The sequence below is a fragment of the Phacochoerus africanus genome, chromosome 15 (genome assembly GCF_016906955.1).
Source record: "Phacochoerus africanus isolate WHEZ1 chromosome 15, ROS_Pafr_v1, whole genome shotgun sequence".
Taxonomy (NCBI): Eukaryota; Metazoa; Chordata; class Mammalia; order Artiodactyla; family Suidae; genus Phacochoerus; species Phacochoerus africanus.
Window position 1 is genome coordinate 124,401,025 of NC_062558.1, and position 26,305 is coordinate 124,427,329.

Consider the following 26,305-nt stretch of genomic DNA (forward strand, 5'->3'; position numbering starts at 1 on the left):
CCGAGTCTTTGGCCTACACCACAGCTCATGGCAATGCCAGATCCTTCACTGAGCAAGGCCAGGGATGGAACCTGCAACCTCAAGGTTCCTAGTCAGATTCATTAACCACTGCGCCACGACGGGAACTCCTGCATTTACGTTTTTTTCCATGTCTTTTCATAGTTTGATAGCTCATTTCTTTTGAGTGCTGAGTAATAAATACTCCATTGTGCCAATGCACCACAGTTTACCCATTCACCTACTGAATGACAGCTTGGTTGAAAAAGCACTAATTCTTTAGTAAAGGCTGTTTTTTACTGAACCATGGACAAACCAGAACTATAGCCTGGATATAAAGGCAAAACAAAGCACTTTTTAAAAAAAGGTAGGTTTCATTTTGGAGTTTCCATTGTGGTTCAGCAGGTTAAGAACCTGACATAGTGTCCATGAGGATTCGGGGTCCAACCCTGGCCTCCCTCAGTGGGTTAGGGATCTGGCATTTCTGCAAGCTGTGGCCTAGGTCACAGACGCAGCTTGGATCTGGTGTTGCTGTGGCTGTGGCTAGGCCAGCAGCTGTAGCCCCAGTTGGACCCCTAGCCTGGGAATTTCCATATGCCACAGTGTGGCCATAAAAAGAAAAAAAAATTAAAATTAAAATTGATTTTATTTTAACAACATTAATTGTGTTTTTCTAAATAATGAAAGTAGTACATATTTATTATATTTGTTTTCAAAAATATAGAAAAAGGAATTTCCATTGTGGCTCAGTGGTAGCAAACCTGACTAGTATCCATGAGGATGTGGATTCCATCCTTGGCCTCGCTCAGTGGGTTAAGGATCTGGCATTGCTGTGAACTGTGGTGTAGGTCACAGACACAGCTTGGATCCCACGTTGCTGTGGCTGAGTTGTAGGCCAGCAGCTGTAGCTCTGATTCAACCCCTTCCATATGCCACAGGTGTGGCCCTAAAAAGAAGAAAAGAAAAGAAAGGACAAAGAAAAAAAAAATCAAAACTTCTGTACATTTCAATACTTACAGAGTAGCAAACATTTTGGAAACCTCTTTTTTTCAAGGGGGGGGGGCGGAATTCTCGTACTTAACCACTTTGCCGCCTTGTTTTCCATAGCAGGTGGTTTTGCTTTTGTTTGCTAAGCCAAAGAGTAAGGCAGAATTATCTTGCTCCTATGGCTGGTGCTTTAACAGGAATGAAAACCGATTTTTGCTCACATCTAGAGAACCGGTAGTGTCCTCCAGAGATGGAGAGCCAGACAGGTGTGAGCTGAATTAAAGGGCTTCTAAGTGTCACCTGAATGGAGGTCCCAACTGTGGATGAGGAAGAATCACACACTTGGTCCTGGGTCCTTTGTTCTCGAGGCCTATTATAGACATTCTTTTCTGTAAGTGAATAACTTGAGGACCTTTCCACAGGTAAACAGTGTTTTCCAGTTGGAGCCGTTCTTCTCAGAAATGTACAGGGAACAGACTGAATCCTGTTCACTTTCTTTTATTAGGCAGACAATTTACATTTTATTATGAAAATGAAGTCTACAAACAAGATTACTTTATTAAATCACCACCTCCTCAGCTTTTCTTCTCTGCAGTAAGTATTCACGAAGATTTAACAGGCCTCCCACCAGCCTCTTGAGCATTTTTTAAATCCTTTCTCTCCCTCTGATATTTAACTGAGATGCAAAATGTTTTCATTTTGCAGGCCTCTTGGAAAAAACGTTTCTTCATTCTGTCAAAGAGTGGGGAAAAGGGCTTTCGTCTTTCCTATTACAAGGACCATCATCATCGGGGGTCTATTGAAATCGATCGGTGTGTATCCAATTGACCAAACATTTACAACAACAAAATACTAACAAGTCACATGCAAGGTAGAAAAAAAAAATTAGAAAACGTGTTCATTTGTAGAACCAAGAGTCCCACCGAAATAGGAATTTTGTAATTAAGTTTCAGGCTTAACAAAGTATTTTCGATCAGTTATAAACCAGAATCTAAACTTATTTTCCAGAACTATTGGACAGTTTTCAAAGTATTGATCAAACAGATCTAAAGTTTTAGACCATTTGACGATTAATTAAAAAAAAATTAGTTTTCTTCCTAAGTTTGTTTTTGCACCTGTTTAATACTTTATGTACAACAGAAATTCCAGCGTAGAAGTTGGCATAAGTAGCCATGAAAAAATGCAGTCTGTACAGAAGATGTTCAGATGCCACCCTGATGAGGTGATGTCCATCAAAACCACAAACAGGGAATACTTCCTCATTGGCTATGACAGGTAAGTGGTAAGAGGATACACTGGGTCTTCTATGTGCAAAACGGAAAGCAAACACATGGAGTTCCCAACATGGCTCAGTGGTAATGAACCCAACTAGTATCCATGAGGATGTGGGTTCCCTCCCTGGCCTTGCTCAGTCAATCGAAGATCCAGTGTTGCCATGAGCTGTGGTGTAGGTTGCAGAGGCAGCTCAGATCTGATGTTGCTCTGGCTGTGGCTGTGGCGTAGGCCAGCAGCTATAGCTCTTACTCAACCCCTAGCCTGGGAGCTTCCATATGCCACAGGTGTGGCCCTAAAAAGACAAAAAACAGAAAACCCACAAATATTTTAAACCAATAGACAATAAACATGCTTTGACTTGAAACCCATGGCCACAGCCTTAAACACCATCTTGGCTGTCTTCGTTATGGGTTAAAATGCCTTGACAAGTCACAGTATTCATTTTCTAGGGCTGCCATCACAATGTACCACAAAGTGAGTGGCTTTGAAAAACAGAAATGTATTGTCTTGCTGTCCTGGAAGCTAGGAGTCTGAAATCACAGATCATGGTCCCACTGAAGAGCCTAAAGAATCTTGGCCACTTCTTGTTCCTTGGCTTATGGCTGCATATCTCCAGTCTTTACGTGGCCTTCTCCTAAGTTCAAGCCTCTGCATCCAAATTTCTCAATTTTATAAGGACGTTAGACATATTGGGTGAGGATGCCCTCCTCCAGGAAGACCTCATCTTAACTCATTACATCTGCAGCAATCCTCCCCGATTTCCAAATAAGGCCACCTTCCGAGGTACTGAGGATTGGGATTTCAACACATGAATTTAGGGGAGGGGACACAGTTCAACCCATAGCAGTCACTACCACCCCAGACACATTTTATGTAAAAGAACCCAATACACAAACATCTGTACAAGCTACATGTAAAGTAGAGAGGGGCTCTGGTCATCCCTGAAGGAGTCTTTGGTTTTTAAGAGGGTTTCCTGGGTGCTAGAAAAAGATGCCTGGAGTTGCCCTCGTGGCTCAGCGGAAGCGAATCTGACTGGCATCCATGAGGACACAGGTTCAGTCCCTGGCCTCACTCTGGGTTAAGGATCCAGCGTTGCCGTGAGCTGTGGTGTGGGTTGCAGACAGGGCTTGGATCTGGTGTTGCTGCAGCTGTGGCTTAGGCCAGAAGCTACAGCTCTGATTCAACCCCTAGCCTGGGAAATTCCTTGGGTGCGGCCCTAAAAAGACAAAAAAACAAAACAAAACAAAACAAAAAGGATGCCTAATGGATTTTTATCGATGATTATCTGCTTGCCAGAGAGGCTCAAGTTGGGGGAGGAAGCTGTGCAAAGGAGGCTGCAAATGCTCAAGCCAAAGCATGAAGAAACTTCATCTGTTGCCGATCAGCCCCAAGGCGAATTTCTTTTCAATTGTCGTGAGAGTCCATAGAAAAGAAGATGTGATTTATACAAATTCATTCAAACACATACATGCCCTAAAGGGAGGCACACCTGGATAGCCACACAAATGCTGCTGACAGGTTAAGGGGCCGCTTAAGAACACAAAAGACATTGGTGTCAAAGCCTGAAGCTCCAAACCCTGTGGTTATTACCGTTACTTTCCACTTCTCTTCCCATTTCGAGGAGCCTTCCTCCCAGAGGTGGCATGAGGGTTAATTCTAATGTGTGAGCGTGGAGGTGGTGAGGAGCTGGGGGCGTTGAAGCTACTTGGGGAAAAATCCTTCCTTCCCTGGTACCTACTCCCACTGCCTGTTCCAGCCTTATTAAAAAGAATCCCTCTCTGGTTCAAAAGGAGCGCAGGTGCCATTGTTGCCATATGCCAGCTGAAAATGTTCTGCTATCCACAGGGAGAAGATAAAAGACTGGGTCTCCTTCTTGTCATCACTCTGCCGGGATGTAAAAGCAGCACACCACAATGCAGAGGTGACTCTAAATCACTAATGAAATAATAGGGCCCCTGAACATAGCCCTCTTTTGCAAGAAAACAATGGGAGCTTTTTTTTTTCCTCCTTAGCAACTGGCATTAATACAAGGAATAAATAAGCAGGAAAATGTACATTTCTGTTATTTTTATTATTAACACTAGAAAAGAATACTTTGGTGGTTTTCAAGAGAGCTAAAGTACAGACACTTCCGATTTTTATTATGGGGGTAGGAAGAGTGAAAGTTAACTGTGGCATATTTTAATAGTAGCTGAAACTATAGTATTTTCCATCATTGTTATTCAAGGTACAGGACAGCTACCTTTTGAATGACCAAGTCCAAGGTGGTTTCTATCAAAATGCTTTGCATCTCTCTTCTATAGTCCATATGATGTTTCTTTGATGTAAGTGCTAGCAATTTTAAATTGTTTGCTTACTTCCTAAGAACCTTTGCTAATTTACATTAAGGCCTTTCTTAGGACAGACCTTTCTAAAGGAAACTTGGGCCTCTAGTTATCATGTTGACATCTTTTCTATGCATAGGTTTTTTCTATGCTTCCACCAAAAGCAGAGGCCAAAAAGGGGAAAGCAAAGTGCGTCCACAAGTACTCAAAGGATTAGAGCAAAGGGGTGGGATTCAGAGGGACCCAGGGTTCAAAAGACAAGTGGAAAGAAACTCAGGGCATCTGTGAAGGCCAAGCTGGGAGTCCTCCAGGGTTTGGGAACAGGAGAGAGACAAGAGAGATCAGCTCTTATCTTAGAGGGAGAATGCTGGCAAGCAGTATAAATGTTAATGATCAAAGATTGAAAGCAGCCCCATGAGGCTGTTGCTTCCTTCTAGACGAGGGATCAGCCGTGTCCTGATTCCAATATTTTTTTTTTCGTAAGCAGGAGAAATTTGCATTGGATGATAAAAGGCACTTTTCAGACCCCAGCCCTCTCCTTGGTTCTGCCTGCGCACCAGAGGCTGTCAGTGCCACCATGCCAAGAAAGAGTCTTCCAGACATGGTAATTAGTCTGATTACCTCTCTCTCTCTCTCAGGGCACCATGCCTAGGAGCCAGCTGATGCCTCGAAAGGCAATATAGAGAGTTCCCATTGTGGCTAATGGGGTTAAGGCCCCAACGTATTACCGGTGAGGAAGTGGGTTTGATCCCTGGCCTTGCTCTGTGGGTTAAGGATATGGTGTTGCCGTGAACTGTGGTATAGGTTGCAGATGCGGCTAGGGTCTGATGTTGCTGTGGCTATGGTGCAGGCCAGCAGCTGCAGCTCCAGCTCAGCCCCTAGCCTGGGAATTTCCATATGCCATGGGTGCAGCCATAAAAAAAGAAAAAAAAAAAAAGAAATATATTTGACACCTTCCTCAAAGCCTAACCCACCCTAAGAATGACTCTTAGTCCCAGTATTTATCCTATATTTAGTCTGTTTCCCCTGCCACAATGAGCCTTACTGCTCACCCTGCCTACTTCTAAATGTATTCACTCATTTTGGATACTCCTCAGTCTGCATCCAGGTATGTCAGGTGGAGATTCCCTCCAGGTGAATAAGCCTGGCTGGCAGCTTTTCCTTCCTTTCACCCACAGGACACAGAGGACCTCTGTAAAAAATGCCGCAAACTTGATTTTTTTCTATATCATCTGTACTCCTGAGGCCAAAATCAGAGTTCTGACTAATTTCCTATATTTACCCAGAGCAGTCTTGCTTCTGTGTGTGTGTGTGTGTGTGTGTTGGCGGGGGGGAGGGCTTCAACTTCATTTCTAGTGAAGTCCTTTTGAGGCAAAAATGATAATGCATCTGCCCTTGAAAGTGATTTGTAATTGTACTCTCAGCTCTCCCGGATTTGCAGTCTTCCCAACTTTGAATATTATTAACTAATGGACTGAGTGTTGTTTTCTCCTTCCATGGATACTGTTTTGTCCCTTAGAGGTTGTAACCATTGACTTTCCCTTTTTCCTCGGTACCAAGCACATCTTATTAGGGTGTAGTCTCTTGTTTTATCTAGTTGGAAGCTCTCCAGCTATTTTAAAAGCTTTTGGGGGCATATCAAATGCACCAGGCCAAATACTTCATTTGGTATTTGTAGGAAAGCTGGTAGGAAATGGGGTTGAGAAGGATCACTCTTTTCAGCAGATGCCTCTTGCTTTTCGCTCCTGATAACCCATCTCCCTAAAGATAATATTATGGGTCATCTTGCTTTTTCACACTGCTTATTCCAACCCAGTGATGTTTCAGTTAGCTCTGGTCAGCGTACCATCTGCTTTGTTGGATGTTATTGCTGTTGGTATAGTTAAGTCAGAACCCTTCTTCATCCCCAGCTTGGCATGACCTAGCGCTGGGAACTTTCAGCTAGAAAGACTGAACACTATTTAAGTACAACTATTTTTTTTTTAAAAAGTTACTTTCTTTCAAGGACTTCCTAGAGAACATTCAGGTTTTGTTCAACCTCCCCCACCCCCTTTAAGGCATTGTTCTTGGAAGAACTGAATTGCACTTTTAACAATTTTCCTGCCAGGCAAAGCAGCTACTTTGTAGAGTGTCCTGTATCTGTCCGGGAGCAAAACATGAATTGGCTGAATCTAGATTACCTGGAAGCCAGTAATTCATATTATTACTGGATCAATGCTACAAAGTTGCATTGCTCTGCAAACAATAGAAGCATATGAGCAGAACACAAAAGAGGACTATTGAGAAGAAAGGGAAGAGTTGCAGTGACTTGTCTCCAGGCTAATTACCTTCTCAGTCAGCCCTGGATGAAAACTAGAAAAAGATGAGGGTGGAGGATTCTGAATACCACCCACCAAAGCCAACCACTTGTTACAGGTGCCAATGGTAGAAAAAAAGCCTGAAAGATAGGCTTGTATTTTTATATTATTAGTGATGATCGAGACCCAAGAGACACATTCAAGTGGTATGGGCTTCTGGATATAACCTTGGAAGGTGTTCTCAACCCGATTATCTATCATATATTTCTTAGAAAACATGTCGTTTAATTCTGTCTCTTGCAAAGAAAAAGAAAAAGCATTAATTCTGTTTTCATTTCTTTATTTAGCATTTAATGGAAACAAGTTCTCCAGGACTCAGACAAACTCATCTACCACATGATTTCTTGTCAGAGACCACTCAAGATACAAAAGAAGAGAGTTATTATCTTAATCCTCGAAGTATTCTTTTAGAGGTAACTCCTTCCATGCATTAGTCACTTCTTCCTTCTACAAATATTTACTGAACCCCTGCCATGCACTGTGCCTGGGACACAAGACTGGGTTCAGTGGAGCACAGAGGTGGGTCAGACACAGGTGATGTGCCTGCAGTGTGGACACGTTCATAGGAATCCACTTTAGTAGGAACAAGACAGAAAGCGCTCCAAGCTGAATAGAGTTGCCTGTAACATGCTCGGAGCACAGGAGGGGTAGTACGTGGCGGGGTGGGGCTAACTTCCAGACAGAAGGCTAGGGAAGGTTCCATGGAGATGACATTTGACCTTATTTGATAGCAAAATTGGGACGTGGAGGATTGACTTGGGGAGACTTTCTGCATGCATTCTGGGTGGAAACAGTAAGACCCTTGGGTGATAAATTGTGTGGTGCAGTCTATTGATCAACTGAAAGCCACTACTGAGCGCCTTCCATGTGCTAATCCTGTACTGTGCTGGATGTGGTGGCTGCCACGAAGGACCTGATATCACACCTGCCTCAGAGCTTACAATCTTATCAGTTTCTCCCTGACATGTTCCACCAGAGGCGTGGTCAGAGAGCTCTGGAAGCAACAGAAAAAGGATAGATTTTCTGTCTCCACTGCTGTCAGAGAAGCTTTCAAAACACAACATGACATTTGATACATATATGATGAATAGTTTAGTTGAGCTCTAACTTAGTATGAGTGAGTGACATATTGGGGGGGGGGGGGGCGAGGGCCAGACCACCATGGGTCTTGATTGTCAAGCTGACTTCATGCTGCAGACAACATGAGAGGCAGGATGGCTTCTCAATTAGGAAGGGGCAAAGCTGAATTAACTTCTGGTTCTGTTAATTCCGCAGCTATATTTGAGGTGGGCGGTAGAGAGAAAAGAATGGAATAGAGAGGTAGGAAGACCAAATATGGAGGGTGCAGCACTTCCCAAATGGGGAGATTTTCTATAAGGTGGTGATGCACATTCACACAAAAGAAGCATTCTAGGGTCAAAAAAAAAAAAATCTGGAAATACCAAATCATAGTAACTTACATAGGCTTCTTACTTGCAGAATTCTCAGAGCCTTTCATATATGATAGTGCATTACTAATAACCAGGCAGCATATGTCACACAGCCTTTCCTTTGACCACAGGACCCTTCTTTCACTAAAACTATTTTCATGCCAGTGTTCTCTGAGCCACAGTGAGGACAACTAGTCTTTCCTGACCATCCAACCTACCAGTCAGGTGGTACTGAGCACCTGTGCCTGACATTTGCCAGGTACCTTACGGGATGCAAAGCCTGGCAAAGCAGATCAAGCCAAGCCAAAAGACCATTACAAAAATTAAGTACAAAGCTGTGCCATACATGTTCAGAGAAGGGAGAAGTTGGCTGTGACTAAGGTGATCAGAGGGGCCATGGGACCTCAGGTCAGGCCTGAACACAGCTTCTTAAGACCGAAGAGAAAAGGGGGCAGTCAAGGTGAAGAAAACCAGAGGAAAATGGGCACTTGAAGAGCACCATTTGTAGGGGGCAAGACTGGCTTGATGGGAACGAAGGTTCCAATGATAGTTAATGGTGAATCTGTGAGGCAGGCGATCGAAAGTCCTTAGGGTTTTGGAGAAACCATTGCTCCAAATGACTTAGTTCTGAGGGGCTAAGGGGATGCCCCCAGGGGATAGTATTTTCTAGCACTGGTCCAACCCCTTGAAGCAGCTTGACTGCCAGTGAGCAGAGCAGCCTGAGGCCAGCTCTGCATTGTGTCAGAGCCTTTGACCCAGTCAGGCGATGTGACTCTACAGTAGCCACTGGATGGGAAAAGGCATTCATGGCATTAAGTGCCTAATGATGAGACAGAAAAATAAACAGCAATTCAGTCCAATTGAACACTGTATCAGAAGCGTGGGGAATCCAGGAGAAGAAAAGAGACTTTGAACCTGCCAGAAGCTTCCTAGGTTCATTCTCCCACAGGGAGCACCAGTGTTCATCCAGCAGAAGATGTATGTCCTGTTTCAGGGCCCAGAGTCATCATGTAGGGGATGAAAGGGCAGCTGGCCTACTGGTAGCCTTGCACCCTCATGTCTATTCCTCTGTCTCTAGTTGGATAAAATAATTGCTGCCAGTGATTCTGGTGAATCCCTTGAACCTGGTGAAACCCTTGAACCTGGTAGTGAAACCCTTGAACCTGGCCGTCCAGACCAGGCCTCCAACCACACTGAGCGCCAGTACATGTCAATGAAATCCTGGTAAGTAAAACTGCCATATGTTCAAATTCAATCTTAGCTAAAGTGCTGGGTCTAGGAATGATTGCTGCCAGTTCATTGAAATAGTTCATATCATCACACAAAAGCAGTACCATAGACCAAGTTCAACATGTTATTTAGTCATCTCAAAACAAGAAAAAGTGAGAATGGTTTCTCTACCCATAGAAAACCATTGGTGACGCCCACAGGACATGGCCTCTCTCCTGAGGTAGTTCCTTTCTATTTTGCATTTACGTCTCTCACACTCTCACTTTTGTCTCCAAACCCTTCCAATGGAAAGGACTATTTTGACTCCATTATCCATTTTTAGAAGGAAAGTTTATTGGATTTGATTCTAACTGTGGCTGTGATTCTGAGGGCTGGACATACTTCAAAACCTTGTTAGTTTTCAAATGGCTGTTAGCTACTTAAATCTGGCTCACACACACTGTGGAAAACTGTAAATAGACATGCTTAAAAAGGCTTTGTGGGAGTTCCTGTTGTGACTCAGTGTGTTAAGAACCTGACATAGAGTCCATGAAGATGTAGGTTCAATCCCTGGCCCTACTCAGTGGGTTAAGGATTCAGTGTTGCCTCAAACTACGTTGTAGGTTGCAGATGTGGCTGGGATCCAGCATTGCTGTAGCTGTGGCATAGGCCAGCAGCTACAGCTCTGATCCAGCCCCTAGCCTGGGAATTTCCATATGCTACAGGTGTGACCCTAAAAAGGAAAAAAAAAAAAAAAAGAATTCAGGATCTATCACAACATTGTAAATCACTATGCTTCAATAAAACTTTTTTAAAAAGGAAAAAAAAGGTTGTGTAACCTTCTTACGTTCTAGTCTTTTCAACGAGATGTCCCAGGAGTCTGCTGATAGCAAAGAGGAATCCCAGACGGTTGCAGAGATCCAGAATGGGGAGCTTGACCTGCAAGGACAAGCCTCAGGAACAAGCTCTTGTCTTTCACCTGCCAGTATGGAAGCACAGACCACGAATGACAAAAAGGGGTCGGCCTCTCTAACTGTTGTGCAATTGTCTATACTAATCAAGTAAAGTTCTAATTTCTAAAACTTTATAGGCTCATAGAGCAAGGCAGGCTTCCTTCTGTACTCAGAATTCACATTTTAAAGTAGTTCCTAAAAATCGCCAAGTCAGCCAAGAATTTGACCAGCTTCCCCCTTCTCACTGATGTGGTGCCAAGGACAGTGAGTAACAGAGCTTGAAACAAAGTGGTCCCCTGGGCTGTGAGTGGCCTTTGCAAATACTTAAAAAATTCTCCATTAGCTAGTCTTTTAGGTTCTGGAACCTTGGATCCCACTGCTCTGGGTAGCATGTCACCCAGCTTTTACTGCTAAAATTACGGGCATGCAAGCTACTTGCGGTTTGGTTATAACTAGGAAGGGGAGCATTGAGGTTTCAAATGATGCCAAGAACTTTTGATGAGACTGTTCTCAAGTTTAGCTCTGTTCAGTGTCTTCTTCTGCAAAGAAATGTGCAAGCTGATATGACATGTAATCAACTTAGTCCGTTTTTTCACTCCTTTTCCATTGTCTTCCATCATTACCACATCCCAGGAGGGGTGGGGGGGCATTAATGAGTAACTTAAATTCATTTTCTTCCCCAAATGTTTTGGACAGTCTTTAACTGATGTGCAATTGTCTATACTAATCAAGTATAGACATCTCAGATGTCAGAGGCTAAAGTCCACTCAGAGAGTATAGTTCGGAGCCACTGACAGTTGGCTGACTTTTACAAACATCTTATCTCGTAGTAACATCCCCGACGAAAGCCAAGTGGAGATGCTGAACGTGTTCCTTTCTCCTGCTGACGTCATAAACCATCTTGCTCTCAGAGAAGCTGCAGGACGGATATGGTAGGTAGCAGATTTGGTGGTTATTGATTAGAAATGGGGTTGGATGACACGAAGGCAACAGTTATATTTTGAAGCACTCTATGTGATAAAACTGATGGCAGAACTGGGACTCTCGTGTTGCGGTTGTCACAAACGGCCTTTGATGGAGGCAGAAATAAGGGTGTTGTATAGGAGAGTCAGCAGGAGGTGAGCAGCTATGGGAGGACCCAGAAGTCCAGGAAGCAGCAAATTTCTGGTTTTTTGAAGGTGAGCAGGAATGTATATGGTCCAAGAAAATCATTGCCAATCAAGGATTGAGTACTTGATGAACGAGCAAAGTTGGTGAGGTCGACAAGGATCTAAGATCTAGAAGAAAGAGGCACATCAGGGTTGAAGACTTCCAGCTAAAAACCTGCTGGTCAGGAACTTGGACATAGAAGACTGTGTGGACGAGAAGTTTTCTTAGAGTGATCACTTTATTTGCTCCTACATTCTTTTAAAGACTTTGTAATCCATTTTGATGGAACATTACAGTTTTATAAGGGAGGAAAGCTTGTTAATGTAAAGTAAACATTACCTATCAATTATAAGTTCTGTAAGACAGCAGGAACCCCAACCTTCCATTTCTCCAAACTTCCCACAATCTGGCTCAATACATATTAGACTGAAACTGCGGCATCCTCTGTGCCTGAGATTCCTCATCCATTAATTCATTGATTTGTTCATTAGCTATTCATTGTATAATTACTATGTGCTCACTTTTGATGAATACTTAGCACCTTCTGTTGATGGGGGATATTAAAATTTTTTTGAGGGTGGTACCATACTTCTGGGGTCTCACAGCTTAGAAAAAAGACAGCTACATAAACAAGAACATATAAAATGCATTTTATTTAAATATGCAATAAGTGAGGTGATTACACAATGCAATAGAAGTCCAGAGGCAGGAGAAATTAATTAAAGGACGTGTGATGTAGGAGGGCTTTGTTGAGGCAGTATTGTTGGAGCTGGACTACGGAGGAAGGGTTGGACTCCAAGAGTCATGAGAGAGGAAAGACTATTCCAAATAAAAAAGGAGTTCAGTGTTCCCGTTGTGGTTCAGTGGATTAAGAACCCAACATAGTGCCCATGAGGATGCAGGTTCAATACCTGGCCTTGTTCAGTGGTTTAAGGATCTGGCATTGCCTCCAGCTGCACTGTCAGTCGCAGATGCTGCTGTGATTTGATCCCTGGCCTGGTGGGAACTTCCATATGCCGTAGGTGAGGCCAGAAAAAGAAAAAAAGGAAAAGCAGTTCGACTGCTTCAGATGTGATGCAACCTAGCTAAAGAAACTAGTAATAGTAGCAACAGACTAGCGTGAGGACCCCCCCACACACCGCGCCCCCGTGTCCCCATCTGGGCCCTGCACTCCCAGCGATCACTTCTCACGCTTGTGTTGGATGCTGTATTCCCATTGCAGTGTGGCTCAGTGGGAAGGCCCCCCGCGCCTGGGATGCTTATTTTTTCATGGAGATCACCTTTTGGCCGTGAATGACCTGAGGCCCCAGAACCTGGAGGAGGTCTCTCTGTTTCTCAGCCGGTCCATCCAGAGGGAGGTGAGTCCTGCTGACTGGCCCTTGACAGGGGCCAAAGAGGAACAAGATCAAGGTCCCGGGTGGTGTCTGAACTGTACTCTAAAGACAAATGAGACTCTTCCATCCTCGGCCAGTGTGTGTAACTAAGAGAATAATACTTCATTCAAGAAGTAAAAATAACAAAAATGTTACTTTAGGACCCTTTTAAAGAATCGTATTTGGAGGACCACTAGGATAGGAGACTGACCAGATGGATTCAGGACCTCAGACGCAGCATGACGTGGCCAAAAAGACCTCACGCTTCAATCAGGAAGGCGCAGAGTTTACATCCCACCTGCCTCAACCAAACTGTGTCTCACTTTTCTCTTCTATAAAATTAGGGAGAAGGACAACACTGGTTATTGAAGGATTAAATAAGATAATGTATGTCACATGCTTACAACAGTGACGAGCACGTTAGGTGCTCAATATAGTTACTGGTTCTTTTGTTTCTGCTACTATTGGCTGAGGAATGCTGAACAGGTTTAGCTTTTTAAAAAAATTTTTAATGATTTTTTTCCATCATTATGGTTGGTTTACAGGTTTAGCTTTTTTTTTTTTTTTTTTTTTTACTTTTTAGGGCCACACTTGTGGCATATGGCAGTTCCCAGGCTAGGGATCTAACTGGAGATACAGCTGCCTGCCTACAGCACAGCAACGCTAGATCCGAGCTGCCAGATCCTTAACCCACTGAGCGAGGCCAGGGATCGAACCTGCAGCTTCATGGTTCCCAGTCGCATTTCTTTCTACAGCGCCATGACGGGAACTCTCAGGTTTAGCTTTTCAAGCCTCCTCTTCCTCATCTCAGACACTGACATGCCCTCCTTACAGGGCTGTCATAAGAATTTTTACCTCACATGTGACTATATACCAAGTGTGCATGTTGTAAAAAGGCTCCTCGTGTTTCTGGCGATTAGTTTATTCTCCATATTTTTAATACCTTTCTTGATCTGTTTTTATTTTTGAGGAGCCATATGACCTTGGGAAAATCACTTCCTTCTCTGACAAGTAATTTTCATTTTTTTTTTCTCTCTCTACAGTGAGAGGGTTGGTTTTCAAACTATACTTCTTGGACCCCTAAGATGGGGCAGGAGAAGAGGCGAGGGAACGGGTTGGCATTCAGGACTTCAACTAGAGAGAACAGTGAATGTTTACTGTATTTTTTTTTAAACACTGAAATGTCATGTTACTTCACCTTGCAGAAATAGTGACTTGGCTTAAAATTCCTGAAAACCAGGGTCCTGGATAATCTATCAAATGTCTTCCAGTTCCGAGAGTTTATAATCATAGAAGATGATTATAAATTATGATTATCTTATCTCTTCTGCATCACGCAGAAACCTCGTTGGTTAGACGAATGGTACTACCCCTACTGTCTAAATGGGGAAACGGGAGTTTCTGTCGTGGCTCAGTTGGGAACGAATCCCATTAGTATCCATGAGGATGCAGGTTTGATCCCTGGTCTCGCTCAGTGGGTTAAGGATACAGCATTTCCCTATGATCTGTGGTTATGTCACAGATATGGCTCAGATCCTGAGTTGCTGTGGCTGTGGTGAGGGCTGGCAGCTGCAGTTCTGATTTGACCCCTAGCCTGGAAACTTCCATATGCCACAGGTGTGGCGCTAAAGAGACATAAACAAACAAACAAACAAATAAATAAGGAAATGTTAGCAGCATGGATGGACCTAGAAATTATCATGCTAAGTGAAGTCAGCCATACAATGAGACACCAACATCAAATGCTTTCACTGACAGATGGAATCTGAAAAAAGGACAGACTGAACTTCTTTGCAGAACAGATGCTGACTCACAGACACTGAAAAACTTATGGTCTCTGGAGGAGACAGTTTGGAGGGTGGGGGAATATGCTCGGGCTGTGGGATGGAAAGCCTGTGAAATTGGATTGTGATGATCATTATACAACTACAGATGTGATAAATTCATTTGAGTAATAAAAAAATTAAATAAATAAATAAATAAATAAGGACATGTATTGAGAAGGAGTGAGTTGTCCAAGATAAATAGTAGCAGAGCAAGGACTCATTCATTCACTCGCCATCTACTGAACATCTCTTGTGTGCTGGATCCTGTGCTAGGACCTAGAACTATGCAAATGGCTCAGCCTGAGCTTAAGGAGCCTACAGGTTAGTGGCTAGAATAGCTATGTTATGTGCTAGTGACAAGTACACTGTGTGCCTTGAGAGACGAGCAGAGGGCCCTGGGATCTAGAGGAAGCATGAAGTTTATTTGAGGGAGGCCAGAAAGGTGTCTCAGGGAAGGGGATGCTTGGCTTGGGTTCTGAAGACTCGGGGAGGAGCTTGTGCGGTGAACATGATGGGGCCTTCGGGGGTCCAGCCCAACAATCTAGTAACTATAACGCATTTCCTCTGCCAAAGACCCACGCTGGGGCCAAGCGTTCAATATAAACTTTTGAAAGTTCCCAAACAACACTCTGATCCGAAGATCCAGGCATCAGCTCCGAAGCCAAGGAAAGGGTTTTTGCCTGGGATCGGATCCAGGAACTCCACCTGGGTGTTACTGACTGCAGTTTATCAAACCAGCCTTCTAGACTGTGGAATCACGTGTGGGTCAGGAGCCAACCGCGTTTCTCCTGTGTTCATCCTGCCAGCACCCTTGCTCCTGGATAACTAGATGCTATTGAGAAATATGAGGTGTTCACCAACATGCTTATTGGAAGATCAAAAAATTCTCCCACTTGCCCACCCCTGCCACAGCTGACTTATTGCTCCTTTTTTGCATATTTATTTTTTTAAGATTTTTTTTATTATAGTTGATTTACAGTGTTCTGTCACTTTCTGCTGTACAGTAAAGCGACCCAGAGAAAAGTATATATTCTTTTTCTCACATTATCCTCCATCATGTTCCATCACAATTTATTTCTTTATGTTAAAAATGAATCTCTGGTTCATTTGAATTTCACAAAATTCAAATCCCTGACCCCTAGATGGAAAAAGAATGTTGGAAAGAGGATGATGTGACAGCCAAGGGCCCCTCGTATTTTAGAGCAGCTGAACCCAGCAGATGTACTTTCCTTCCTTGAGAATGAAGTTGAGAGAAATGGGAATTGGGGGTGAGTGTGGGGTAGGGACAGGGAGGAGAGAGAACGTGAGATTTTAAAAGGTGGGAGAGAAGATGTGCAGGTGAAAGGGGAGGGAGTCTGGATCGTAGGAGAAACACACAGAAGTTAATTTCCTCCCAGTTTTGTCAGGGGCTAGTCCTGAGTGGTGGACTTACTTGGATTATCCAGTTTCAAGAGGCGTTTTAATTCTTGGTACAAATGGGCCCATTTGGGCACCATGGATGTTCTCTGGAATTTTTCCCTGAAGACTCAGGCCTGTGGCTGCCAGAGAATAAAAATGCATCTTCCACCTGCATGTGTACGTCATTCTGGCTTCCTCCAGCCCAGATTTTCTTCAAAACTGAGCTTCCAAGGGCATGAAGGAGGACAGACTGCGGCTGAGAACAAGCCACCCTGAGAGAATCTTTAGTCATTTCACGTTCTTCTTTCTTGTGTTTTAGAAAGTAAAACTCACCATTGGTCGGATCCCAAATTCAGAGAAATTCCACGCTGAAGCCTGTACGTGCTCCTTGAAAGATCAAGGTGTTGTATCTTTTCAGCTGCATACATCTGCACTGGAGAAGATACTGAAGAGGAGCCCAGCCATTAAAAAGGGTCAGCAGAAAGGGGCTGCCGAGTAACATGCTGGGGTCCATTGCCACCGATCCAGGAGAGACCCGGACTCTGCTGAGCTCTGCCACTCCCTGCTGTGTGATAGGAGGCAAGTCAGTGCATCTCTCTGAACTTCTCCATCTGCATCTTAACAATGGGAAAAACCATCCCTTCTCCGGCTATTGCAACAGGGCTGTTGAGAGGACCAAGTGGGGTAGTGATGATGGAACACAGTGAAAATATAAGGCTTCTTAGCTCAGATTTTGTCCCAAACACCACAGACAGAGATTGGGTAAGTTTCTCATCTACAATGTGCTTTGCATTTCTGTGAGGTCATGGCCTCCATCATCTCTTCTTTGTTGAAGAATGGACCACTGGAAGTACTCATTCCAGGAAAGCGAGATTCCCGAGAGAGATGTGATACCATATCTGACTTCCCAGCCACCTCCTGTCACTTACTATGTCCATAGCCCAGAGGGCCGAGCTCTTGGAATCAATAATTACCTTAATTATCTTTAAGGATCCAGTAACCAATTTAGAAGTCGAAGCAGCTTTAAGGTTATATCCAGCAAAGATCTGTTTGCTGCACAGTAAGAGAGTCGCCTAGCATGTCTAAGTTTGAAAGGTCTTAACTAATTGACGCATTAAATAATCGATCCTTGAAGGCTGAAAGAGTCAAGTCTTTTTTCATAATTAAAAAAAACCACAGAGAACTGAAGGATGAATCAAATCAGGGAATGACAGAGCAAAAGAGGGTTTCGAAAAATAGGTCTTAATGTGTTGCCATTTCACAGGGGAGAAAACCAAGGCCTCGCACATTTAATGATATACTTTCTTTGTGGCTCGGGTTTCATAGCTTGTTAGTGGCAGAATCAAGAATCTAAAACCAGCTCTAAGAAAAAAATGTCCTGATCTTCACTTTGTATTTGGATTTAGATTTGAAAAGACCTTCAGCACATAGATGAGACACTCAGAGACAGTTCACGTTTTGTTATCTAAATTGTATAGAAAGTATTAAAAACTTCATTTGCATGTCCTATTGGACCTACTGTTTCTTTTCTTTCTTTCTTTTGTGTCTTTTTAGGGCTGCACCCTCAGCATATGGAGGTTCCCAGGCTAGGGGTCTAATCAGAGCTGTTGCTGCCAGCCTACACCAGAGCCACAGCAACACCAGATCCGAGCACCATCTGCGATCTACGCCACAGCTCACGGCAACGCCAGATCCTTAACCCACTGAGCGAGGCCAGGGATTGAACCTGTGTCCTCATGGTTCCTAGTCAGATTCATTTCCACTGCTCTGTGATGGGATCCCCTCTTCCTTTCTTTTTTTTTTTTTTTTTTTTGCTGGATTGGAGTTAAGACCACATTTTTTTCCACTTTTACTGAGATATAATTGACATACAACAGTGTACTAGTTTAAGGTATACTATATAATGATTTGACATGTGAATATTGACCTACTGTTTCTACTTCCAGAAATCTATCTTACAGAAATACACACAGAGAAACACCTAGATGTCTGTAAAAAAAAAAATTGGGGGGGGGTTGCTTAATTATGATGGCTACCTATACTTGAACATTGTGCAGATGTTCAGAGTTTTACATGTGTGATTAAGAAAGATGATCACAACATATTAAGAAGGAAAGAAGAGGAGTTCCCGTCGTGGCTCAGTGGTTAACGCATCCGACTAGGAACCATGAGGTTTCGGGTTCGATCCCTGGCCTCGCTCAGTGGGTTAAGGATCCGGCGTTGCCGTGAGCTGTGGTGTAGGTTGCAGACGCAGCTCGGATCCCCGCATTGCCATGGCTGTGGTGTAGGCTGGCATCTACAGCTCCAATTAGACCTCTAGCCTGGGAACCTCCATATGCCGCAGGTACGGCCATAGAAAAGGCAAAAAGGAGTTCCCGTCGTGGCGCAGTGGTTAGCGAATCCGACTAGGAACCATGAGGTTGCGGGTTCGGTCCCTGCCCTTGCTCAGTGGGTTAACGATCCGGCGTTGCCGTGAGCTGTGGTATAGGTTGCAGATGCGGCTCGGATCCCGCGTTGCTGTGGCTCTGGCGTAGGCCGGTGGCTGCGGCTCTGATTGGACCCCTGGCCTGGGAACCTCCATATGCTGCGGGAGCGGCCCAAGAAATAGCAACAACAACAACAACAACAAAAAGACAAAAGACAAAAAAAAAAAAAGAAAAGGCAAAAAGACAAAAAACAAAAAAGAAGGAAAGAAGAGTTCCCTGGTGACTCAGCGGGTTGAGGATCCAGTGTTGTCACAGCTGCAGCTCAGGTCGAGGCCGTGGCATGGGTTCCATCCCGGGCCTGGGCTGTTCCACATGTCCCAAGTGGGTGCAGCCAAAAAAAAAAAAAAAAAACCCACAAAGAATAAAAGAAGCAAGTTGCAGTACAGTAGGTATAACGTCATCCTGCTTTTATAAAAATAAATGATTAGTGTTGGTGCATATCAAATTTTCCCAACCCCGGATCAGGGAGAGAAATCCCAGTCTCACAGGATTATTGCGAAGTTGAAATGGATGATGTACACACAGCACCTGACACGTGGCCTGACACGGAGTAAGCCCTGGATAAAGGTTAGTTGTGCTGCTGCTGTCAGACAATACTGTCTTTTTTCATCTAGAAGAACATACATCAACTTGTTAGTGAGTCGCCTTTAGGAAGTATGATCATGGTTGGCCATTGGGGGGAGGCATTTCTGTAATGTTTGAATTTTTCTCTCTTTTTTTTTTTTTTTTTGCAAAGAGCATATGTCACTTCTATAATGAAAAGTAAGTACAGATGTGGAAAGCAGATAATTATATATGTGCATATGTAATATACTTATATATTAAAGCTTCATAAGTAAGAAAGTAAGCTACCTTAGTGAAGGAAATAAAAAACCATCCAGGTAAACCTGTCTGCAGTCAACAAGGGGGGTGGCTGCACTGCTTTGCAGCCCAGAAGGTCTTCCTCTGTTCTGCTCAGTTATCTAAGCTAAGCTGAGATGGATGGACAAGCCTGAGCTTCCAGGCCCTTCAGCCCTGTCACCGAGTCAATGAAGAGTCTGAAGACTAAGGCCTTGAAGCATTTATGTGGCTCACAGACAGGAGAACACAGGACTCCCGGCTCCCACCCAGGCTCTCCCCAGTACAGTGAGGGTGCAGAGCCTGCTCTTGGCCACCCTCTCTTCATTCCAGAACATTCTACCTGCAGCTGAACCACCTGAGGTACTTGTGATCAAGGTCCTGCTCTAGGGGCTTCTCCCACAGGAGTGGTTTTTCCCCCCAGAGAAAGTCTCAGGCAGGTTTCCAGGTCTCCCCAGACCCAAAGGTTCTTGTTCCATAGTTTGTGGGGCCCTGGAATCTGCATTCTAACAACCATTCCCATGACCGCACTGCAGGTGGACCAGGAAGCACGTTGGGGGAGCATCACCCCCCAGGGTCACAGGAGAGGTACCTGCATCTTCTGAGAAGCTGCAGAACATGGAATATGGCTCTGGGCAGTTCTAAGAAACGAGGCTCTTTGTTTGCAGCAGTCCTGGAAGAGGTTGATGACAGCCTCCCCCTCCAGAAAAGAACCCTGCTCCTGAGCAGAGAAGCCTGGTTTTTCTTTGCCCTCTAACCCTGAGAAGTGTCATCACCAGGGCCTGGAAGAAGCAACCTGTCCTGACTCTGTGCTCCATGTGCCATCGGGTAGATGAGGTGTGGAAAGAATTAGGATGGAGAGGAGCCTGGGCTTCCGGCGAAGTCATCTCTGCAGGCCACTCCCGTCGTCCAGTTTCACTTCTGCGTCGGCCCCTTCCCAGAGCGGGAAGCCAGCCGCCCTTTCCGGGGATCCAATCTAGGTCCCAGCCTAGCGATGGCTCTTCTTCCTTCTAACAATAATGGTGACCCCAAGGAAAGCTGGTCACCACTTTCCTGACTGAGCTGTCTCAGACATCTGTTAATTAAGGCCTTTGTCCCAGACCCCAGCTTTTGGAGACATCTTCTGTTACTTGGCCAAGAGAACTCTGCAACACCTGTTGAGAGATGGAGCAGGTGTCCAGGCCAAGGCCGAAAGGTACTTACAGCAGAGCAGAGAGGGTGGGCTAGACTCCCCTCGTACTGTGCACCCCCCCTCCCCCCGCCAAATCCCCAGTTGTGCACAGAGCCATCTGTGACCTTCCCCTTCCAGAATTGCCCTTGATGTTCATTTCAACCCAATGCCAGGTGTATGAACCTGAGTGAAGGTGGAGCCCTAGGCTGCAGAATGACGGACCCAGCTGACCCTCCAAGGGATGGCCCTGTTCTGGGCATCTTTCTGGAGGAAAGGAGGTCACAGTAATAGATTATAAGCTAGTCTTGGTCCTGAATCTGGGCCCCTCCTCAGTCTTTCTGGAGAAGAAACCAGATCCTGGCAAGGTGAAGAGACTTACCTGGGGTCCCCAGCTCTGGGTGGCACCTCCAGCTCCTGGGCAGTCATCTTTTCTGTCCTCGCATGGCTTTCTAGCAGGGCATATGGAGCTGCCCCCTCTCCACCACCTCTCTGCCACTTCCTCTTCCTAATGGTGGCCTCCTCCCTCTAGAACAGGCCTCAGAGGGTGTCTGTATCTTTCCACTTTGTTTTCTCTGCTGAGGACACAAACTTTTCAGAGTGAAATCCAAATAGCAACTGGTAAGATATGCAGTGAACATGCAAGACCAGTTACACCTACCTCGACATGAAGCTGCTGACAGGTTAGCATGGATTCCAGAAAGGCATTCATGATTACGTAGAGAGTGAACAGCTGTGCCTTTATATAGATGTGTGTGTGTGTGTGTGTGTGTTTATTGGGGAGGGGAGAAGACAAGTGGGGAACAACAATCATTCTTTAATAAGCTGAGGCACCACAATATCCCCCCCTCCTCCCTCCCCCCCCCACCCTTCCCTACCCCCGCTGTCCTCTTCAGGGCTTAGGCCAAGTACTTTCCCTTGGGATGATAAGGAGAATTTAAAGCATCATAAACAGACCCAAAGGGAGAGGGCTTTCATATCCAGATGCTGGATTAACTCAAGTTCTTTAGTGAAGCTGAATTTACAGAAATGCAAGAAATGTGTTTTATTGAAGAAGCCCTTTAAAACATCTGAGTTAATGAAGCCTTTGTCTAATGATCGAGGATCTGGAAGGCTCTCGGGAGCGGTTCTCAATATCAACTCTGGCTACATGGTTGGGGCAATCTAAGGGTTTAAGTGAACTTCGTACTCAACAGTATTGGACTTCGGAGCTTGGCTGTCCAATTCAGTAGCCACTAGCCACGTGTGACTTTAAATTTTTAAACGAATTCAAGTCAAATAAAATTTAGAATTTGGTTTTTCAGTTGTACCAGCCACACTGGAATTGTTCTGTAGCCCTCTGTGGCCAGTGGCTACACTATTGGGCAGCACAGATAGAGAATATTTCCATCCTTGAAGAATGTTTTACTAGACAGCATGGCTCCAGAGTTAAATTCCTCAGGAGGAAAAAATGCACATCTGCCTTGTTCCATTGCCATGTTCCTAGCATGTAAATACAGTGCACTGTTCACGACAAGTGCTCAAGAAATACGTGGTCAAGAAGGAATCACTAAATATAAGGTTAAATACCGATTCATAAGCATCATTCTATTCTGATAATATTTTCAAATAAAATATTCATCTCAATGATTTTCCTAACTTTATTTTTGGTGTGAGGACAGATCCAATTAATTTAAAAGCCAAGCTCTGGAGCTTTTTAATGTGAGCTGTTTTCTCTACAACTCACAGCTTTCTATGGAGTAGTTGATAGTGACTTGGGAACTTTTATGGGGACACAAAAGGTGTATAAGATCTAAAACTCTTTAACAAGAGCTTATGACATGATGGTTAAAAAAAAGAGGGAAGTGACCAAATGGTGATCTCTTGTTTACCTGATGGCATTTGAGAAGTCACTCTTTTGTAGTTTAATTTTTAAATTCTATTAATCATAATCTTTTGGAAATGTGTTAACATTCTCTTGCCTTCTTAAACTCTTCTTACTCAGGGTCAGGGTGATGGGCACTATTTTAGCACACTCTAAGTATTTTCTAAGTTGTACCAGGCCATGGAATACTTTTTTTTTCTTTGGTTTTTTCTTTTTCTTTTCTTTTTTCTTTTTCTTTTACTTTTTTTTTTGTCTTTTTGCCTTTTCTGGGGCCGCTCCCGTGGCATATGGAGGTTCCTAGCCTAGGGGTCTAATCGGAGCTGCAGCCGCCAGCCTACGCCAGAGCCACAGCAACGTGGGATCCGAGCTGCGTCTGCAACCTACACCACAGCTCATGGCAACGCCAGATCCTTAATCCACTGAGCAAGGCGAGGGATCGAACCCGCAACCTCATGGTTCCTAGTCGGATTCGTTAACCACTGCACCACAAGGGGAATTCCGAGACTTTTTTTTTTCCTATACCAAATGATCCTCAGCTGCTTTTGCTTATGCTGTGGGCTGGGATGCTGTGGTGCATCTCATTCTCACTATGTGTACACTAAGAGTTAATAGGCTATGAATGCGGGTATAGGAGGGTGTTTTTTGAGTAGAACCCTTTCGCTTTTAGTACAGGGGTTCATGACATGAATTTGGGGTGTTCAGTTATCGTGATGGTGGTAGTAGAACTATTGTTATTGGCCTGCCTTGTAGTTCTCAAGTCTGTTCTGGAGGTGAGACCACCAGAAAAATGATTGGGGGACCAAGTCAAATCACTGTAAGAAACATCAGAGGGCAATTAACAACTAAACTGCACGGTGATAGAAGAAAGAGATGGTGATGGGATGGACTGTCAATAATGACCAGTGCTTAGTGAGCCTACATACACTAGTGAGTCCTACCACAGGCAGGGCTGTCACTGTTCCAATGGGAACCCAAAGCACAGCGAAGCTGAATAGCTTGCTCAGCCTTGGGCTGATATATGACAGAGCCAGAATTTAAACCAGACCCGAGGGGGGCGGAGGCCACTGGACTAACGCTACACCAACTGAAAGCCACCTGGAGGAGAAGGGGCTTGATTGAGCTCTCGAAGAGGACAATTGCAGGGTTCGGTGACACAGACAGGAGCGAGCATGGAGCATACTTTCCAAGTGCAAACAAGGAATGTGTGGAATGACTCAGATTTTTTTTTGGTACATCTTGGATTTCAGTGATATCCACTCATCTACTGGGCCCCTTGCCCAGGAGAACCATAAAAGTCAACACCTTCTGTTCCAGGAACCAGGGGAATTCTATGGAGGGAGCCCGATGTTATGACTAGTTAGCATGTTTTACACTCCTCTTGGACAGGCGTCTGGTTCAACAGAACATGCACGCTAACACACAACGCACAGCTCAAATGACGAAGGCAATAATAGGCTGGAGCTCTGGACAGGAGATGAGTAATAAAGCATTTTTGACTTTGCAAATGTTTTCATCAACAAACATGTATGTATATAGATAACTACGAGACAAACCTGATAGCCCTAAGTCCTTTGTCAAAGTACAAATTCAGTGTTAAATGGATAAAAAACTTAAAGATTAATCCTACTTGGTTGGTTTGGGGAAAGCCTCATAGAAAAGGTGATTATTTATTTAGGAAGGCACTTATTTATTTATTTTGTTGTGGGCTGTGAGGTAAAATTGTGCATATGGAAGAATGGATAAAATTCACCTGGTTTTTCCAGAACAGGCCAAACCACCAGTGCACAGAATGTAAGGATCAAAGAAGTTCTCAAGGCCCTGTAGAACCCCTCATTCAAGCCCTTTCGAATTGTCACCATCAGCACTTTCTGAGCCCCTGCTGGTTTCAGAGAATTGTGCCAAGCACTGGGAATATTCACAGGAATAAGATATATTCTCCTATGGTCTTATAGGTGAAACCAATGGGGGGAGGGAGGAATTGAGAGGATGGGGATTTCATATACACACCACTGTATAAAATAGATGATTCATAAGAGCCTACTGCATAGCATAGGAAAATCTACTCAACAGTTTGTAATAATCTACATGGGAAAAAAAGGATGGATATATTTATATATATATAACTGATGGACTTTGCTGTACACCTGAAACTAATACAACATTGTAAGTCAACTCTACTCCAATAATTTTTGTTTGATGTTCCCCCAAGGAGGTGATGGCCTAATTAAGGATGTGAGTGTGACAATTGCTTAGGGGTAGAATTTTCCCGACTAGAATTGAAATATATGTCCACACAAAAACTTGTCCATGAATGTTCATAGCAGCATTATTCATAATAGTCAAAAAAACAGAAATGTCATGTATGAGTAGATAAAATGTGACACATCCATATAATGGAATATTATTTAGCCATAAAAAGGAATGAAGTACTGATACATGCCATGACATAAAAGATCTCCCCCCCACACACACTTTTTTTGCCACTGTGTTGCAGTAGCTTGATGTTCTCAGACAGGGATTGAACCCAGGCTGCAGTGGTGAAAGTGCTCAATCCTAACCAATTGACCACCAGGAGACTCCAAGATGGTCCTGGAAAACATGCTAAGTAAAGAAAGGCAGGTATAAAAGGCCATCTATAGGATTCTGTTTATATGAAATGTCCACAATATATAAATCGATAAAGGCAGAAAGTAGATTAAGGGTTGCCAAGAGATGGAGAAAAGGAGAACAAGGAGTGACTGCTAACTGGCACGAGGTTTCTATTTGAGGTGGTGAAAATGTGAAATTAGACAGTAGTGATCTTTGTACAACTCTGTGGATATACAAAAAAACATGGAATTGTATGCTTTAAAAAGGTTTAATTTGGGAGCTCCTATTGTGGCTCAATGGGTTAAGAACCCAATGAGTATCCGTGAGGATTCGGGTTTGATCCCTGGCCTCACTCAGTGGGTTAAGGATCCGGTGTTGCCATGGCTGTGGCTTTGGCTGGCAGCTGCAGCTCCCAATTTGACCCCTAGCCAGGGAACTTCCATATGCCCCAGATGTGGCCCTAAAAGAAGAAAAATGTGAATTTTGTGATGTGTAAATTATGTCTCAATTTTTTAGATATAAAAAAATTCTCTCATAGAAAAACTTGATATCAAGGCACTCCCCGCATTTATATTGAATGAAGAATTAAGGCAGGAGCATTCGTCCCCATGACTGATTGAGCAGTCTTTTCTAACATGTTGCTTCGTGTGATGATGACGATCGTCCCATTGTAAGAAACAGTTGATCATCTGATTAACAAAAATCTTTAACTTCTTTTATAGGTGATAGTTCTTATTACCAAGAAATATTAAGACAAAAGTACCTCAAGGACCAGGGATCCCATTTAAAGGCTCATTTATACTAAGGTGTAAATGACTATATGAGTCTTAGAGCAGAAGGATGGCAAGAGAGGCAAGAATGCATTCAGTGCCTAGAAGGGCAGGATATGCAGAGCTAGACTACAGAAAATGAAGAAAGATACCAATAAATCATCCAAAACAAATAATGTAATTCTCAATTTATTTGGCTAAAATATCCAGAAATTACATTCCCTCCTCCAAAGACTTCTATGAACTGCTGAAAAAAATAACTGCAATTTTTACTCAGAATCCTATGTAGGATTGGAGGGATTTTCTTGCACTC

General features: G+C 43.8%; 1 protein-coding gene across 5 annotated transcripts in view; it reads left to right on the plus strand.

Annotated features, from left to right (window-relative positions):
* PLEKHS1 (pleckstrin homology domain containing S1) overlaps positions 1–17,016 on the plus strand; it is a 34,957-nt gene extending 17,941 nt beyond the window's left edge. For 2 of the 5 annotated variants that reach the window (XM_047762019.1, XM_047762018.1), the window contains 11 exons: positions 1,490–1,578; positions 1,690–1,796; positions 2,125–2,259; positions 4,105–4,180; positions 5,068–5,187; positions 7,228–7,353; positions 9,449–9,594; positions 10,434–10,640; positions 11,363–11,464; positions 12,904–13,039; positions 16,598–17,016. In XM_047762019.1, coding sequence (XP_047617975.1) covers positions 1,490–1,578; positions 1,690–1,796; positions 2,125–2,259; positions 4,105–4,180; positions 5,068–5,187; positions 7,228–7,353; positions 9,449–9,594; positions 10,434–10,640; positions 11,363–11,464; positions 12,904–13,039; positions 16,598–16,777 — 1,424 coding nt within the window. In that variant the 3' untranslated portion in view covers positions 16,778–17,016. The remainder of the gene's footprint in view (positions 1–1,489; positions 1,579–1,689; positions 1,797–2,124; positions 2,260–4,104; positions 4,181–5,067; positions 5,188–7,227; positions 7,354–9,448; positions 9,595–10,433; positions 10,641–11,362; positions 11,465–12,903; positions 13,040–16,597) is intronic. The other 3 variants (XM_047762020.1, XM_047762021.1, XM_047762022.1) reach the window with 3 other exon arrangements.
* The last annotated feature ends 9,289 nt before the right edge of the window (positions 17,017–26,305 follow it).